This window comes from Callorhinus ursinus, unplaced genomic scaffold, assembly GCF_003265705.2.
Source record: "Callorhinus ursinus isolate GAN/ISIS: 27379988/994484 unplaced genomic scaffold, GSC_fseal_2.0 scaffold4, whole genome shotgun sequence".
Lineage (NCBI taxonomy): Eukaryota > Metazoa > Chordata > Mammalia > Carnivora > Otariidae > Callorhinus > Callorhinus ursinus.
The window spans coordinates 123,963,036-123,980,483 of NW_027397066.1; the positions used below are offsets into that span (position 1 = coordinate 123,963,036).

The window sequence follows — 17,448 nt, forward strand, 5'->3', positions numbered from 1 at the left end:
CTACAACTCAAGAACAAAAAGACAAACAATCCAATTAAAAATGATCAAAGGACTTGAACAGACATTTCTCCAAAGAAGATCTACAAATGGCCAATAAGCTCATGAACAGAGGCCCAACATCATTAGTCATTAGGAAAATGCAAGCCAAAACCACAATGAGAAAGGACTTCCCAACTCCTAAGAGATAAGTCATAGAAAGACAAATGCTGTATGATATCACTCATATGTGGAATCTAAAAAAGGCTAACTTGCAAAAACGGAGTATAATAGCGGTTACTGGGAGGTGAAAGGAGGGGGACGGAGAGATGGTGTTTCAAGCGTACAAACTAGCAACTAGTAGACAAGTTGTGCAGACTTAATGTACAGTATAGTGAATGTATAAACTGTTACAATCATCAACCTTGCTAATGGACTAGATCTTAACTATTACTCTTACCAAAAGAAAGGAATGACAATTACGGGACTTGACAGAAGTGCCAAGCATCTGCTACAATGGCGATCATATTACTATATATAAATGTCTCAAATCAACATACCTTAAATTTATATAATATTATATATCAAATATATTTGAAAACAAAACAAAAAAATCCCATCCCCAAACATTTTATACCTACTAGGAAAGCTATTAAAAAAAAAACCCTAGGGGGCGCCTGGGTGGCTCAGTTGGTTAAGCATCCAACTCTTGATTTCGGCTCAGGTCAAGATCTCAGGGTGCTGGGCTGGAGCCCAGTGTCCAGCTCTGTGCTCAGCGGGGAGTCCGCTTGAGATTCTCCCTCTTCCTCTCCCTCTGCCCCTCCCCCATCTCTCTCCCTCCCTCTCTCTCAAATAAATAATCTTAAAAAAAAAAAAAAAGCCCAAAACAGAAAATAAGTATTAGCAAGGATGTGGTGAAATTGGAACTCTTGTAACTATTGTCACATTGCTGGTGGGAATATGTAAAATAGTACAACTGCTGTGGAAAACAGTGTGGTGGTTCCTCAAAAGTTTAATGTAGAATTGTAATATGCTCTAGATATATACCAAAAAAGAAATGAAAGCAAGGACTCAAGCAGATACTAACATACAAATGTTTACAGCAACGTTATTTACAATAGCCAGAGGTGTAAACAACCCAAGTGTCTACTGACAGATGAATGAATAAACAAAATGTGGTCAATGCGCTTTACTTGGTAAAAATAAATAAGGTAGTTATATTTTATAAAGTTGCAGCAAACACTGAATCAGTGAATAATGAACTGTTCCTCCTAAGGGGAATACAGGGTTAGGTTCTTAAGATCCACTGGTCACTTTCATCAACTGATCTATACATAATCCTGTTTTATGTATATTTCTGTTTAAAGGCACCTTATTAATAAATATATAGCTGATTCATTAGCATTGAACTTACAGCTGACAGCACTATAACTCATGCCTGAAAGAAGCTCATCTAAGACCTATGTCTTTCTCCCTAAGGCACGTCAGACTTCCTGCTTTAGGAACACTAGATAGCACTTCAGCACTCTGCTTAGAGGTCGTTTTAAACGGTGAAATCACCAACAAAAAGCACAAAAATGCAAAAAACGTGGTACTAAATAGACCATGAAAAGGCCACTTGTTCACAGTATGAAAGCTGAAACAAAAAGGCAGAGAGTCTCAGCTGAAATGTACACATTGGGTGACGCAAATTTATTGCTGCTCTGGGCGCATCTGGGAAAGACTGTGGAAGTGTTGTGAGTCTTGACTCTGAGGTTACAAATAAATGTAGCCAGAAGGTCATTTCACAAACACAGAATCTGCAAACAATGAGGATCAATCCTATGTACATACACTGGAATATCATTCAGCCATAAAATGAAATTCTGATACATGGTACAATAAGGATGAGCCTTGAAAACCTTATGCTTCAGTGAAATAAGCCAGACACGGAAGGATAAGTAGTGTATGACTCTACTTATATGAATTACCTAGAAGAGGCAAAATGGACTAGAAGTTATCAGGTGTTTGGGGGAGGGGAGACTGTGGAGTTCTTGTTTAAGGGCTTCAAAGTTTTTGTCTGGGACAATGAAGAAGTCCTGGAGACGGAGGGGGGGGGATGGTTGCACAGCAATGTGAATGTAATTAATGCCACTGAACTATACACTTACAAATGGCTCAAATGGAAAATTTTCATGTTATATGTATTTTATGGGGAAAAGTTAATATATGTCCTCAAGAAGACTGAATGGATCATTTAAATCTGTTAAAATCAAATGGAAACATGCTGGATGGCATGGAATAGAGATTCTTGTTAACCCACACTTTTAAAACAAGGAACATGTTTTCCTTTTGGTTTATAGACCATACTTGAAAACAGGCTTACTATTTAATAGTATCAGCTGACTAATGAGGAAAACAAGTAAATGAAAATGCGCATGTCAGTTGTTTGGCCTCACTTCACGCTTTTTGGTGAAAAATTATGCAGCAGAATTATTCTTTCTGACTAATTGCCAAAAGAAGGGTCACCCTGAGAACCAACAACTGATGTTCCTAATTTATACTGGAATAAAATGGTCTTTGTGACCTACCATATTGGGGTGAACTGGACTTTGTAGCGAGACTGCTATGGTACCATTTAGGTACCTTGGCACTGTGTGTCCACTTCTCATCTTTTGCATTGCTTTTTCTTTCCTTTATCACTGATCTATTTCTTATCTGCTTCCTTCCTTACTGAAAACCCCTATTTTCATACCTAGAGAGAGCTATCTGTTAGAATATGGCTGTGGTTACTGTCATAATTCAAAAGTTCCTTTTTTATATTAGGTGTTTCTTGACCCGACGATGACAAAGAAGCACTGCTGGAAATGAACATCCATGACATGTGCTAATGTGGAATGCAAAAAGTGTAAACTTAATGTAGGAAGGAATTCATGGCCAGAGAAATCTCTCTTACAATTCTTTTGATCTTTTAAAATGTATCATAAAACTAAGATATTTCACTACCACATTTTGGCTTTTTTTATGATTGCAAAGAAGGGTAATTTTGAGTGTCATGAAACACTGAGCAGCTGTATACTGTTAACCATAGAACCACTACATGGATGCGTGCAAAAACTGGCACTTCATACATTCACATTTCCTAGAAATTAGATAGTCTTCTCAACTGGAGCAGATACCAAAAGAGACTGTTTTCTATTAATGGTGGCTTTGTACCAGTCAAGTTTCTAGAGCCAACTGGATCATTTTTCTTTTGGGACAATTCCCACATACTATTATATGAGAACTATATACACTGATTTATATATACTCAGACATGTGCATGGTAATTCTGCAAAAAGTAATTTTTAAATTCTTAAATGATAGGATTTTTTCCTCTTAAAAATGCTAGCTAGTGTCAGTGGATTCTTTCACAAATATACGTATGATTTATGTTTAGAAATCATAAAAAAAGCATAACAAATAACTCTGCAGTTTATTTTATGAAGGCTAATTAATAGGTACTTACTCATTAAAGACTAGGTCTGGCGCAAAATAGAGAAATTGGCTGTTTGTATGTTTGTACGATCTCCAGCTCAAGGCAAATGATGATAGACACATCCAAGAATACTGGATTAGGGTAATTTGGTCCTCAAGAGGCAAGTTTCTAAATCCTGAAGAACAGAACAATTAATCACAGAAATACACTTAGCATTTAAGTACATTCCAGGAAGAAGCTTCTTAAGGCAACCCCAAACAGTCACCTGTCTCTAACAGACTCAAATTAGTTCAACAGTCATTTCAGGAGCACCCACCATGGCCCTGTTCAACGTTTCATTCTAAGTTCACCCCAAATTTTCAATGAGGGTGAACTGCCAGGACAAATAAAACCAGGGAGTTCAGGCAGTTTCACTGTGGATAACGGTCTAAAACCGTTGGTTAGACTGAAAGAATTTATATTAACCTGTAAAACTTGCTTCATTCTACTCCCAGTAACATTAAAATAAGGAATATTTTAGTAATTAACTGTCAACTCCTGCATATCTGCTATCATGGTGGAAGATTTTAATTTTCATGAATTTGGGGTGGTTGAAAAAATATCATTCCTTGTTTCCTTTCTTCTGGGGGTAATACCGGACTCCAACAAAGTTGTGAAGTAGAATGAGCATCCTTGGTACCTGTCCTGCCCTCTCCCCCAGGCTTCCCATCTGGGCCTAAGTTAACCCTTCTTTTATCCCTTTTCTCATCCCCCTGTACTCCCAGGGGCATCATGGTATTCTTCTATTTGTAGAGCTTCACCTGAGGAAGCTCCTCTTCAAAGAAAGAACTATCGGAGCTTTCCCCAATCTTTTCTTAGGGCCCTGGCTGACCACAGATAATCCAAGAAACTGCTTTGATTAATGAACTGGGACAACAGGATAGCCAGTCTAAGTGATTCTTCTGTAGATTAATAGGGGCCTTCTTAATAAAATTCTAGAGCACAAAAAATGACTAGAGAAGGAATTTCAAGGACAATTTAAAGGGTGCTGGAGGTAAGATGATATTTTCAGAAAGAACAGTCTTTCAGGGTCTCATACAACTTACTTGACAGGTCTTAGTTTCCTTGTCTGTGCTTAGATTGGCCCTGGTTACAAGCTGCCGATAAAGGGCTCACCTTGTGCTCGCATAAACAGAATGTATTTTACCTTATAAATATTTTGGGTCTGAAATGTCCCCTTTCAATCATCAACACAAGGAATGTCTATTAACAATAGAACCCGCAGCCCTAACATCTCAGGAGAAATGAGCACACGAACAGAGTTTCCTTACACACTCAATTAATTTGATATTGATGAAACAAATCTGGTATGAGGATTTAATGGGAAGCTAATTCCAACTGCACTGTTGGAGATGGGGAAATCTGTTGCCCTGACTTCTCTAGTTCAGGATGCAGACCGTGACAGGAGAGGCGGTCCTACCTGGAAGTACCTTTGCCCACTTCACGACTTGGATCATCTGTTTGCCTGCTAGGCGGTTTAGAGTCGAGAGTAGGTTTTCGGCTGTGTCTGGTTTTGAGTTGTCGTAGCCTGCATACACAATCTCAGGCTCGATGTTTTCAAGGATCATAACAGGGGAAGGTGTGAGTGCTCGTGAGATTGTGGAGAGCTGAGGAACCAGCGCTGTGTTGACTGAGGGCTCTTTGGCGGGAGCGATGTACGTCGTCCCTTCCTCGGGGCTCTGGGGAGGCGGGGGTGGGGGCGGGGGTTGCTGCTGCTGTGACTGTTCCTCGTGAATACCTTTTAACTTGCCCAACTTCTTTGACTTTCGAGCTGTAAAACATTATAAACAATAAGGGTAAATTTAGATTATGTTTGGGATACATTACATGAGGTAAGGTATAATTAAACACTGACTGAAACGGATTACTTTTCTTTGAAAGATGTCTTGCTATACTAACAGAAGCAGTCCCTTTTCAGTATTTTTCTAATACCAGGCACAGTCCTATTTCATATCAATTAACCAATTTAACGATTTTATGGGTAGGTACTATTAAGGTTCTTATTTTATAATGAGGAAACAGACCAGAGGGTTAAAAAAATCTGTCTACAATCACAGAGCTAACACATGATTGAGCTGGGAGTTCAGAGGAAGGAAAAATTACTTCATATGCTAATAAGTTACATATGCCTCGGTTAAATCTTACAGAAGCCAGTAATTCCCACTATTATCCACCAACAAGTCGCCAACAAGTGCCAGAATGGGTATTATTCTAGTGCTGTCTCTGCTTCCTCGAATTAGCTCTCTCTGGCCCCTTTACTAGTTCTTCTTGGTGCTTCTCTACCACTTACTCTTCCTGTTCTGGTCCATGTGCAATTGCTGGCTTATGCACAGTTATCTGTTGTAAATGCTGCTGGCCCTACACCCCCAGCTACACTGTGAACCGCTGAAACACAAAGATTGGGTGTCCCTCCTCGTTTAGAGCCCCTCTGGCACCTTGGTACATGCTATATCTGGAGACAGTGATTTGTAGATGTCCATTGAATTAATGGGAGAGCAATCAACCCCAAAGCAAGGTAACAAAAGGGAATAAATTAAATATCTAGATGATTTCAAACTAGAGAGCTAACTACTACATGTACAGGAATTAATGCTACCAAAAATCAGGTTTAAGTTACACCAATACACACATAAAAAATCTTTAAAAATGTGCCTCACTCTGTATTTTTAATATAAACAATTCACATATCATATAATCTAGAACTAAAAAAATATAATAATACTATAATGCAATTCCACTTTAGATTTTTAGAGGAACATATTACGTACGAGTGACCTTAGGTTCTGATTTGCCCAGAACAGTCCTAGTTTATGCTGGTTTTTCCAGCATGATTACCAGTAGCGCTCTGTTTACTCTTAGAAGTGCCACATTTTGGACAATAAATATAATGTGGTAATTTTAATGAAAACCAAAGGGTCAGTATTACGTTTAATAACAACTGCTTTTCTTTCTCATTTCCTTTAAGGGCTCTTAAAATGGACAATGAGAAATGAAAGACTGGGGAGGTGGAAGGGAGACTGGAAGGCAGATGGGAAGGCTGAGGGGTGGGCAGCAGGTGCATGGGGTGGATGGGGAGATGGACAGATAACTGGGAAGATGGATGGATGACTGAATGGATAAAAAGGAAATAAAGCTTAGAAATGCCAAACTGAACTTCGAGCTATGGTGATAACTTATTTGCAAATGCAAGGTTTCCAATTTTACTGAAGACTTTATTTCAAAATTCTTGAAGGACCAGCCACCTACTACTTAGTTCTAAGATGTATGGGATTTGTAGAATACAAATTTAATGTAGAGTAGAAATATGCCACACGAATTAACTTGATTTTAAAAAACAATCATTCATGATTACAATTGTGGCCATTAATATTTACAACATTCATCACAGAAACACTTACCAATTTAGATACGAGACAAGGCACTAGCCAACAGCAGATCTCTTTGCCACACAAACATTAAATATTGCAACTGGGCTTAAAAGATGTAATTCCTATCTTTAAGGAGTTTAAAATTAGCAGAACAATTTTAAAACAGTCATTTCAAATCATTTCATTTCTTTATAGACTACCTCCTTAAATAAAAGGTTTGCGGCAGAAAAATCTGATTTTTCGGAATTGTTCCAATGAAAAGCAAATGTATCATATTCACATATGCTAACGGGAAGCTGCGAATGAGTCCTGCCCAAGAGTGCCGAGCTTACAGTGGGGCACTCAGAGGCTTCGGGGGATGGATGAGTGAGAGACCGCCAAGAAAAGAAATCAGCCAGGTGCCTCGCCAATAGCCTACAGTAATTACTTGGGGAATCAGATACCTGGAACTGCCTGTGTCACATGAACTTTTCTCTAAGCCTCAACTGATTCATCTGGAAAATGGAGGTGATGAGGCTTCCCTCTCCTATCTTGTAGAGGGCCAACTGGGTAAGAAAAATAAAAACACACTGGAAATTATTACTAACATCTGAAATAATATTTCAATGGTACTTGCATTCTTTCCATAATTTTGAAAATATTTAAAATATTCCAGTTCATTAAAATGTCCTCATTCGTTGTAGAACTATATCTGATGATAACCATAATTTGATTGACTAGAAATAGCCAAGGGTTATATTTTCAACTCTTATTAAAAGTGATACTTGCTTGCAATTAATTATAAAACTCCTATTTGTTTTAGGCCTTAGGTCTATAATGCTGTGTTTATTCTCCTGGCTGATTTAAGGTCAATGCCATGAAATATCACGAAGAAGAGAGCTTAACACTTTCTCTAGCACTTATCCACAAGGCTATGTCCTATAGCCTGTAACCTAGTGAGCAGATTATCAACATTCTGTTTAGTATTTCAGGTACATTTAACTTGACCCTGTGATTTTGTGGATGTATTTGGGACACACTTGACATCGAGTAATAAATACTCTGCATTTATTTAAATAGCTCAGGGTAATATTTTCAGTGTGCAGATTCTGCAGCCACATGTACTCATCCAATATCTTTTCTAAAAGCATGGGGAGTTACACAATTAATTACAGTTTTATTACTTAAAGTAGTCTTTCTAAAACACTTGAAAATTTTATGCTGCTCTTCTAATACAGGCTGTATTCTAAAATGAAAGCTCCTAAAAGTTGGTAATAGTGTCTCATGTGTTCCTCTAACATCCTTTCCATGATGCTTATGGGTACTCAATAAATATTAAATTTATTTCAAATTCAAATTTTAATAAACTTGTATAAATTATTATACTCTAGTAATGGAGTTATGCTATGCGGCTTCCCTTCTAATCCTTTTCTCTTTACCTAATTCGCATCATTTTTGCACTTTAAGATTAGCACAAGCTTCAAGTCCAAGCGTATAATTAAGATGTTTGCTAATTACACAGGCACATCTTTTACCAAAGATCCTTAATAAGCATGTTTCCCTTATCCAAAGCATCAGTGAACAAAAATTTGGGGTCTTAACACTGCCTACTAACCACCTTACTAAATTAACATGGAGTTAATGGGCACTGGGCTTGGGAACGTATGCTCCCAGGTGGCCAGAGCCACACTTCATTTCTTAAGTGCCAGCAAAAGCTGTGGGTGGGTGTGTGCACGTGCATGGGTGTGTGTGTGTGTGTGTGTGTGTGTGTACGCATTAATGTGACTGCAAACATGTCCCGGTCCCACTTAAACCTAAAGGAGTTTCCCTTGTTCTACCTGGATGTTACAGTAACTAGTATGTGCTTACTGGCTGCCCTCAGCTGCCAAGTCCTTAATTACCAACAGCATCTTGGCAGCCACTATTTCCTGGCACTGCTGGGAGACAGAACTCTATAGATTCTCCATGAATTGCTCCCCCAGGAGCTGCGCAATGGGGAGGCCCTGCTTTCCATCCTGACCAATATGCAGAAGCAAGCAGGGAGCATCTGGCTGGACCTTCTAAAAAGTGTGAAAAATTCCCAGTGAGCTCTCACGATTTCACAAAGGCCGTAAACGTAGCATGGCAAGACTTCCCCTTTGGTTTACTCTCTCTTCTGAGGCCGATAGGACCTGTAAGATACCTTTTTGACAAACTATTGGTTGGGTAGAATGATGGCTGGCTAGGAATTCTATCATTCTTGCCTCTCATAGTAAAATGAGGGGGTACACTAGGTTCTCATAGTACTTTCGTCGTGATCTTTATCAAGTATGTTCAGTTAAAGATATTTTAGTCCTAGAAATGGGTAATTAGGACAGCTTTTCTTCTTCTTCTTCTGGAGTAGAATAAAGCCTGGTATGGGATTTTTTTCAATCACAGTGTTTCACTGGAAAAATTTAAAGTGAGAATTCTGTCATTTTATTTAATTTTATTTAATTTTAAGATTTTATTTGACAGAGAGAGAGACACAGCGAGAGAGGGAACACAAGCAGGGGGAGTGGGAGAGGGAGAAGCAGGCTTCCCGCAGAGCAGGGAGCCCGATGCAGGGGCTCGATCCCAGGACCTTGGGATCATGACCTGAGCCGAAGGCAGATGCTTAACCGACTGAGCCACCCAGGTGCCCCGAATTCTGTCATTTTGGAGATGCTCCATGCCATGTCTTGAAATTAGGTCTCAGCAGTAAATATACTGAGAGGATACACTCAGGTTATATGTAAACATGTGTTTTCTGTTCACAGGCCAAATATAATTTCTGGATTGAACCCACAGGGCAGTAACAGTACCCACCCCATCATCCCTCTTTTAACAGACCATTTCTCCTGCCACCCTTGCCCTGCTCATGTTTTCCTCTCCTCCTCATCCTCTTTATTTGCATAACTGCTTTTTGCCTTTCCCAGAAATGGCATACTCAGAGAGCTGGGGGCGGGGGGGCAACCAAGTATTTCTGTGTCGTAAAACCAAAGGAAGGAATGTCATCTTTCTACAGGTTTAATTGGTTTCACAGCAAAACCTCTCCCATTGGTACTAACAGGAAAAAGAGCATCTGTTGTTCACAAGACAATACACACCCCTGGAAATGGGGTAAGCATCCAGGGGCACCCTGTATTATGCATGAATGAATAGATTCTCAACTGATAATAAAAACGTGGCATTTCAATTGTTTGTAAATAGTCCTTGAGTGGTTAAAGAACTTGAAAACGGGGTGTTTTAAAAAGTATCTCTAAACATTCTCACAGTAATGTACAGAATTTAATAAATTAACTGGCATTATTGATGTTAGTAACACAGAAAACATGCCAAGGCGAACTCAAACCCAACTTCTGACCACTTCAAAAGACATTCCACACACACACACACACACACACACACACACAAAATGGTAACTGTATGAGGTGATGGATATAGTAGCTTGTGGTAATCATTACACAGGTTTATTTATATCACAGTACCACACAGTACACGTTAAATATATGTAATCTTTTATTTGTTAATCATAACTTCAATAAACCTGGGGAAAAAGATGTTCCAAATTAGTGGATATCCATATATTATATTTTAATGTGTGTACAAATATCCATAGATATCTTCACATCTATAATAAATATAATTTTGTTGCTATTGGAGAACATGTTTCTTTACTACTTAGCCAATAACCAGTATCTACCCACTGTGTAGAAGGTGTCTTGGTTCTGGGAGCAGTGCAATGTTGAATAACAGTATTGGAGTCTGGACAAGAGATGAGAATCTTGGGGAAGGAAGTTGGATCGATACATAAGAAAGTAATTAGGTTTGTAAAGCAGGCTATGATAAGTGTGGGATCAGTGGTACCGACAAGATACTTGGGAGAGTCAGACGATGGGAGGGAGAAGTTGTTTTATCTTTCTATGGGAGGTCACATTTTCCCATATTCCTCTGCGTTAATTCCCACCATGCTCTGGTTTGCTTCTGGTGTGATTCAGGTTACACTGGAGACCCACGTGGGCCAGGCCCCCTTCCTGGGTCGGGATCCACCCAAAGTTAAGCCCCACCGACTCCTCTAAGAGGAGAGTCCCTCACACCAGAAGCCAAATCTCATCAGAGAGACTCAAGGGAATCTGAGGCAGCCAGAATACAGGATCTACTAATTTTGCAGAGATAGTAACAAGGTTCTGGAAGATAACCCCCAATGACATACTCTGCTACTTTCCCTGCTGGAGACAGGAGGTCAGAAGGTGCAACGCAAGCCTCTGCCTACAAGGTACTTCTGGGGCTAGATAGATGATCAGTATGATTGTTTTTATGGCATTTATATTTTCTGTAGGTATATATTTTAGTATATGTGCTGCTGAAGCGAGCACTTTTCTGTAGGTATATAGATAGTACTTTTTCCTCTTACATTTAGCAACATCTTTTTCCCCTCCCTTTTTTCTTTTAATGCCAGTCAGACTCGAGAATGTGCGTACAAGGAGGCTATGTGTGGAGAGGGTTCCATCTTGGGCCAGAGTTCTGAAGGTGACGCAGCAGGTCTTCCAGGTTTGGCCAGGCTGGAACTCCCTTAAACTAACTGTATTAGTGGGGATATCGTGATAGTAAAGAGCTGCCACTCACTGAGAATCTGTTTTGTTAAGTGCTAGGACGGCATCTTGTAAAATATCTCACTGAATCCTCAGAAGTGCCTTGTGAGGCTGGTACTGCTGTCATCACCATCACACAGACGGTACGGTGGTTTGCACAGGGTCACAAGGCACTGACGGGGCTGTGGCAGAGGGGGTAGGCGCTGAGCTGTGGTAATGACAATGGAAAAACAGAAGAGAGAAGCCCCATTACATGTGCAGGTGACATCAAATCAAGAGGTCAAAGGGGGGTGAAAAAGGGACTGGCCCTCCAATGGCATCTACAAGTTCAGCAAGGTTACCATTAGGTCGCCTCTACTGAAGAGATTAGTTTTTTCAGTAGGAGGCATATTACGACCTGTACCATACACAGGTAGTCTGTCTCCTCATTCCCTGGGCAGAACGGTCAACTTTGGGGTACTTGGGGGCTGCTGCTGCTGTAGCAGATGTCCCAGGCTTTATGCTTTTGCTCAGGTGAGGGCACCTTCATTCTGATGTAAGGAGGTACCAAAAGATGCAGAATTCAAACCGGTCTGTATAAAAAATAGTATTCACTGGGGAGGAAGAACTCACTACCTCTGATAAAAAATAAAATTCCTAAGCTCCGTTGCGACTGAGTGAGATCTTTAAAATCAGATGAACATTCCTGAAAGAAATACATGTTATTTATCTGCTTTGTAGATTTCACATTCTTTAGGAATAACTACGCTATGCTCAAGATCGACAGATCTGTGGACGTAAAACAAAACACAAACAAATTAGCAAAAGGGAAAAAAAAGGAGAGGAAAAACTTCCATCTAGCTTTATAATATACTTAAAATAAGACAAACAGGACCATGATAGCTGTGGCTGCCAAGCAAAAGGCCCCTCCCTCAGTCAAAAAGTTAATTCTTTAATAGCTGCAAGAGTTGCCTTCTTGGCCTATGTTTGAGCACAGAATTTATTACATGAAGCATGATCTCATTGGGTATGCAAGGTAAATAGTCTCATTAAGAATGTTTTATGAAGAAACATTACTGCTCTAACAAGGTCAAAGGGTGAGCAAGGTATGAGAAAGAGGCAGAAGGCAGTGACCTGGAAACAGACTATAGTGCCCAGCTTAATTTACTGTGCCTTCCTGCACCCTCACATGATCCTCCATTGGCTCAGGCCAAAAAGAACTGGTCAGATGCTAGGACACATGCTGCACAGAAAACCCACAAAAAGGGCCCCAGGCAATACCTCCTCAAACCAGAAAGCCAACTAAGTGGGATCTACCTTAAGTAGTATTACACACACACACACACACACACACACACACACACACACACACACGTTTACTTATTTATATTTATAAATATATAAACGAGTTTACCCAATAGGTATATTAGGTTATTTACCCTAGGTTAATGGCATTTTTCTTTACATTTTCAGCAAAAGATTCTACAAATAAGCTCTAAGAGAACATTGAAAATATGATGCTTTAACGTTTGTCTGCACATCACTTTTTAGGCATGTTTCAATTGTCCTGTTTCTCCCTCTTAGCATTTGCTCCTCCTTTACTGCAACGGCTTCTTCACCTCGGTCCCTTTCATTGTACCCGGCGACCTTACAACTCGCAAGTATTCGAGAGCTCTAATGCAATGAGGGAAGCTGCCAAAATTCAATTTCCGATTTTTTTTTAATGACTACTGTTTGTGTACCTAAGAAAGAAAAACTATGGGGTGGGATGGAAAAATACGCAGACTAGGAGGATAGTTTTGTCTCCAAGGCCAGTTTTCTTTAAAATAGTTTAGCCTTAGCTCAATATTCTTTTTGTAAAAGAATTACTTAGAGCCACATCATTATAGTTTTAATTATTTTTAAGGACTATTACTTAACAGCACATTTTATATAAAGTCATCTCAATGTTAATCAAATTACAAGTAGTGCTTTACATCACTTACATAAAAAGTAAACTGACGAGGTTTTAGTTAAGACTACCAATGTTGAGATTATAACTGAACGATTAAAAATTATTAAAACTTCTTAGCAAGAAAAAGAATTGGCGACCTAGATAACCAAACACAGAATAATAATCCCATGAATTGATATAAACACGTATTTTTCACAATTGGCATAACACAGAAAACATTCTGCATTTCTGAGTACTATCACTCTAGTATTTTAACATTTAAAAAAAGCAAGACAAAAAAGCCAAGCAGAATTTTTAAAAATCTTCATATTAGAAGCTAACACTAATAGAAAAAAAGGATAAGTGAACATGTTAATGAGTTAACAGGATGCCATCAAGTTGGGGGGGGAATTAAACAGGCCTGAGGAAAGAGAAAACAAATGTCAATGTTTGTAGCTTTCATGCATTTTAAATAAATATTACTCTACATTTTATTCCACTGACATTATCAGAATAAGTCTAAATTAAGAATTAATAGTAGCCAATGATGCATGTACTTGAAAAAACATTATTTTTCTAGGCTGCGATCTCCAGGATACAGGCTGAATTGGTCTGGAAACTCCCAGATAAAGCTGAGCCAAACCAAATGGCCTTTTTTGAATAAGTGATTCTCTTGCATTTGCTTCTTGTGTTTTCATTCCAGCTTTCCTCTGCACACAGAGGTTAGTGCTAAAACATTTTGAGGCACTCTGATGATGTCTTGTGTTGGCAGGTCTCAGGTCACCGCTGAGGAGGAGCCTTCTTAGCTGCCTGGTGGTGAGCAGAGCCATGCCAGGGTGGGGGCGGACACACATGCCTGACCCCTCAGCTCTGTTTAGAAGACGAACAGCTATTTTGTTCATCTGGTATTCTGCCACAGTGTAAATTCCAGAGCTTTGGTGGCTCTCTCACAACCTAATTCAGCACAGCAGGCGGGACAAAAGCATCTTTAAAAGAATATGCTTTCCATTTAAGTTTCAGATTTAAAGTCATCTCAATTTTATATCATTTAGCTACATTTGAAAAAAAAAAGGTCCAAGAAAGAATTTAATAAAGTTTTTTTTTTTTGTTTTGTTTTTTTCCTGGGGCGGGCTAAAAAGGTGGTGGACAAGACCCGTGGGCAGAAAGAACTCAAGAAAATTCTTTGAAGATTTTATTTATTTATTTGACAGAGAGAGACACAGCCAAAGAGGGAACACAAGCAGGGGGAGCGGGAGAGGGAGAAGCAGGCCTCCTGCAGAGCAGGGAGCCCGATGCGGGGCTCAATCCCAGGACCCTGGGATCATGACCTGAGCCGAAGGCAGACGCTTAACGACTGAGCCACTCAGGCGCCCCAAGAAAATTCTTAATAAATATGATGCTAACCCATAAAAAGAAACTTTTAGGAGAAGTAAACATTAAATCCCTTTTTATATTCCGTGATTCCTTATAATCTATTTTTCCTTCACACAGGAGATTCAACCATTGATTTAGATGAAAACAAGCCAACCCTTCTCCATCAAAGCTGGAAAATGGACTGCCCTGAGGAGGTCTTTTGGAAACCCTTTAAGTAGTTCAGGAAGGGTAACTGGGCCATTCTGAAAGTTTTTCTTTCACGCTGTAATTCAGATTTATGTCACTGATAGTAATTTTTAAAGTAATGTCACATTTACAATAAGGAGATTAAACAAAAACAGTTATGGTTTCTTCTCACAAATTGCCTGCCATTTTCCCATCAGTATTCTGCTTATATTCCAAAGATAGGTTTCCCTTCATTTAAAACATAGTCCGCTAGCATGTTGTGATTTTTAACACCCCTCTGTGTAGCTCTGAAGAATGGATGGTGCCTTTGATGATAAACTGTACTGATGGCTTTGCAGGTGTTAGAACGAGGCTCTTCTACTGTCACGGGGTGGCCCACGGCTGTCAATCCCAGAGCAGAGGTCTTGGCTAGGAGTCAGTTCTTCATTGCTGATTTGGGTTGGGGCCAATTTTGTGCTATGATTTTCACATGGACAATGTCGTTCCACATCACATACCATGTAAAACACCATTTTTAGTGCCCATAATAATTTTTAACTTCCATAATTGAATGGGGGATGATACAAGCCTATAACCTTCCCATTAGAGAATTTGTAATCTTTCATGGTAATTTCTTTGAGCCCAGAGTTAGGATTTGAAACTCTTTTTTAGATTCAACTATTCTACCTTTACAGATATGATCATAGAGAATAAAGATCATGAGACATGCCCAACATAATGATATACTCTATATTCATTTGTTTCAGTTCTGTATTCTAATGCTTAGAACTTATGGAAGCACACAGAGGTTAAATAAGTGCTTACTGAACAAAGAGGAAAAAGTGCAAATAAACGAATGAATACTTTGCTGACATTCTATAACCAGTTGCATTTCTTAATGTGATGACTACAGTCACCATTCTCTAATAAAGTGCTGAGGGAAACAGTATGTTTTGTTAGGTTTCACCCCAAACCCCAATGAGCTAGGCCAGTCTATCTAGAAAACAGCTCCAAGCCTCAACCCAGCCTTCGTACGATCACAAAGGCAGGTCAGGTGTCCTCCAAGAAGCAGCGAGCCAACTATTATAGTAGAGGGCAGGCAGCCCTGCAACTTCTAACCTTGAGAGAGTCCAATGAGAGATGAAAAAGGGAAAAGCCAAAAATTATTTTTTTTTAACTCTTTGACCTCAAAGAAGAACCTATTCTATCTAGAGATAGAATCCAAGAAAGAGGTACTCTACATCCCTATTCTTAGGGCCCAATTAGTATCACTGAGTTAGACACAGCAGCATGGGTTCCTTTTTGTGGGTGCAATGATGGGAAATGATTCTGCCCTTAACACTGACCCATCCTTGGGGAAGGGGTAGGGATGCAGGGAAAAGCTGTGATCTTCCCCTGCCCCAAATGACCCTCACTAATTCAACATTTGATATCCAAATTGTGGGCACTCTAACAGAATCTTAGCCTTCTAGAACTAGAAGGGACATCACAAAACAGTCAGTTTAATCTCCTCATTTTTAAATCAGAGTAAATAAAGTTCCAGAAAGATGAATTCATTGAGATTCCAGCTGGTTAAGGTGACATAGACACTCAGTCTCATCATTTCAAGTTCAGTGGCCCGTTAGCAGTGTCAGCATCAGAATTTTTATAGAGGAGGGGCTTAGAGAAACCCAGGAAAACACATTTGCTCAGTGAGACATTTATCCATATTTATTTATAGGAGGTTGGAAAGCATTTGATGAAAATTATGAGGGAGAAGCTAAAGACCTCTCCCCAGGCCATCTGATAACTACTTTAATATCTGCTAATTGGTATGAACACGAAGCCATCCAAATAGAATTCTGGCTTTCTTAAAATAGTTTCTTCAGGATTAGCATGAGAAAGTGATCAAAGTTGGATAACAAAAAGTTACTCATGACTCTTGGTGGCAAGCTGGTTAGACCAACATCGTTTGCATGATTTTAAGTTTCTTATCTGTGTAGAAGGGCATCTGTTTTGGTAACAACATCCCAGAGGAGATGCCTTATTAATGACCCAGTAATTGCCATGTAACATTCTAATGATAAATTTCAAGACACAGAACAACTGCTGTAGACCTATCAAAACCCTGTAATTTGTACTCAGCCGTCATAATACAGAGAATGCCAGACATGAGTTGAAGCCCCTGAAGGCAGGTACCTGCATGAACATGTGGTTTTCCTGAGTGCCAGGCAGCATTTGGAGAAACAGGTCTTATGTACCTACAGCTGCCCTCACCTTTATGCCTCCATGGAACAAGTACATGGCTTAAACGACCATCTCCAGGGAGTTAATTTTTTGTGACATTCATTTCACATGCATCAGTTTGGCTAAGGAATCACTTATGTGGATTATTTCCAGTATTTTCAGCTGTTACAGTCCATGCTTTTTTTTTTTTTTGACACGGTTCATACATTTAAAAAAGTTTTTAATCTTGTATTTTCAGGGAACTGCTCTCAACCAGTGAGAGACATATGGTATATTACAAAAAAAAGTAGGGAAAAGAGACCAGAAATTTTGGGAAGAAACTCTATAAGCTATATTATCCAGCTACTTGGATGACTTGTC

At 39.4% G+C, this 17,448-nt stretch overlaps 1 protein-coding gene across 5 annotated transcripts in view; it reads right to left on the reverse strand.

Moving 5' to 3' along the window:
• The window catches only part of NR3C2 (nuclear receptor subfamily 3 group C member 2), a 330,847-nt gene that overhangs the window by 69,875 nt on the left and 243,524 nt on the right, over nucleotides 1–17,448 (reverse strand). For all 5 annotated transcript variants that reach the window (XM_073892336.1, XM_073892338.1, XM_025874290.2 and 2 more), the window contains exons 5-6: nucleotides 4,893–5,243; nucleotides 3,464–3,608 (exon numbers count right to left, since the gene is read on the reverse strand). In XM_073892336.1, the coding sequence (XP_073748437.1) occupies nucleotides 3,464–3,608; nucleotides 4,893–5,243 (496 nt within the window). The remainder of the gene's footprint in view (nucleotides 1–3,463; nucleotides 3,609–4,892; nucleotides 5,244–17,448) is intronic.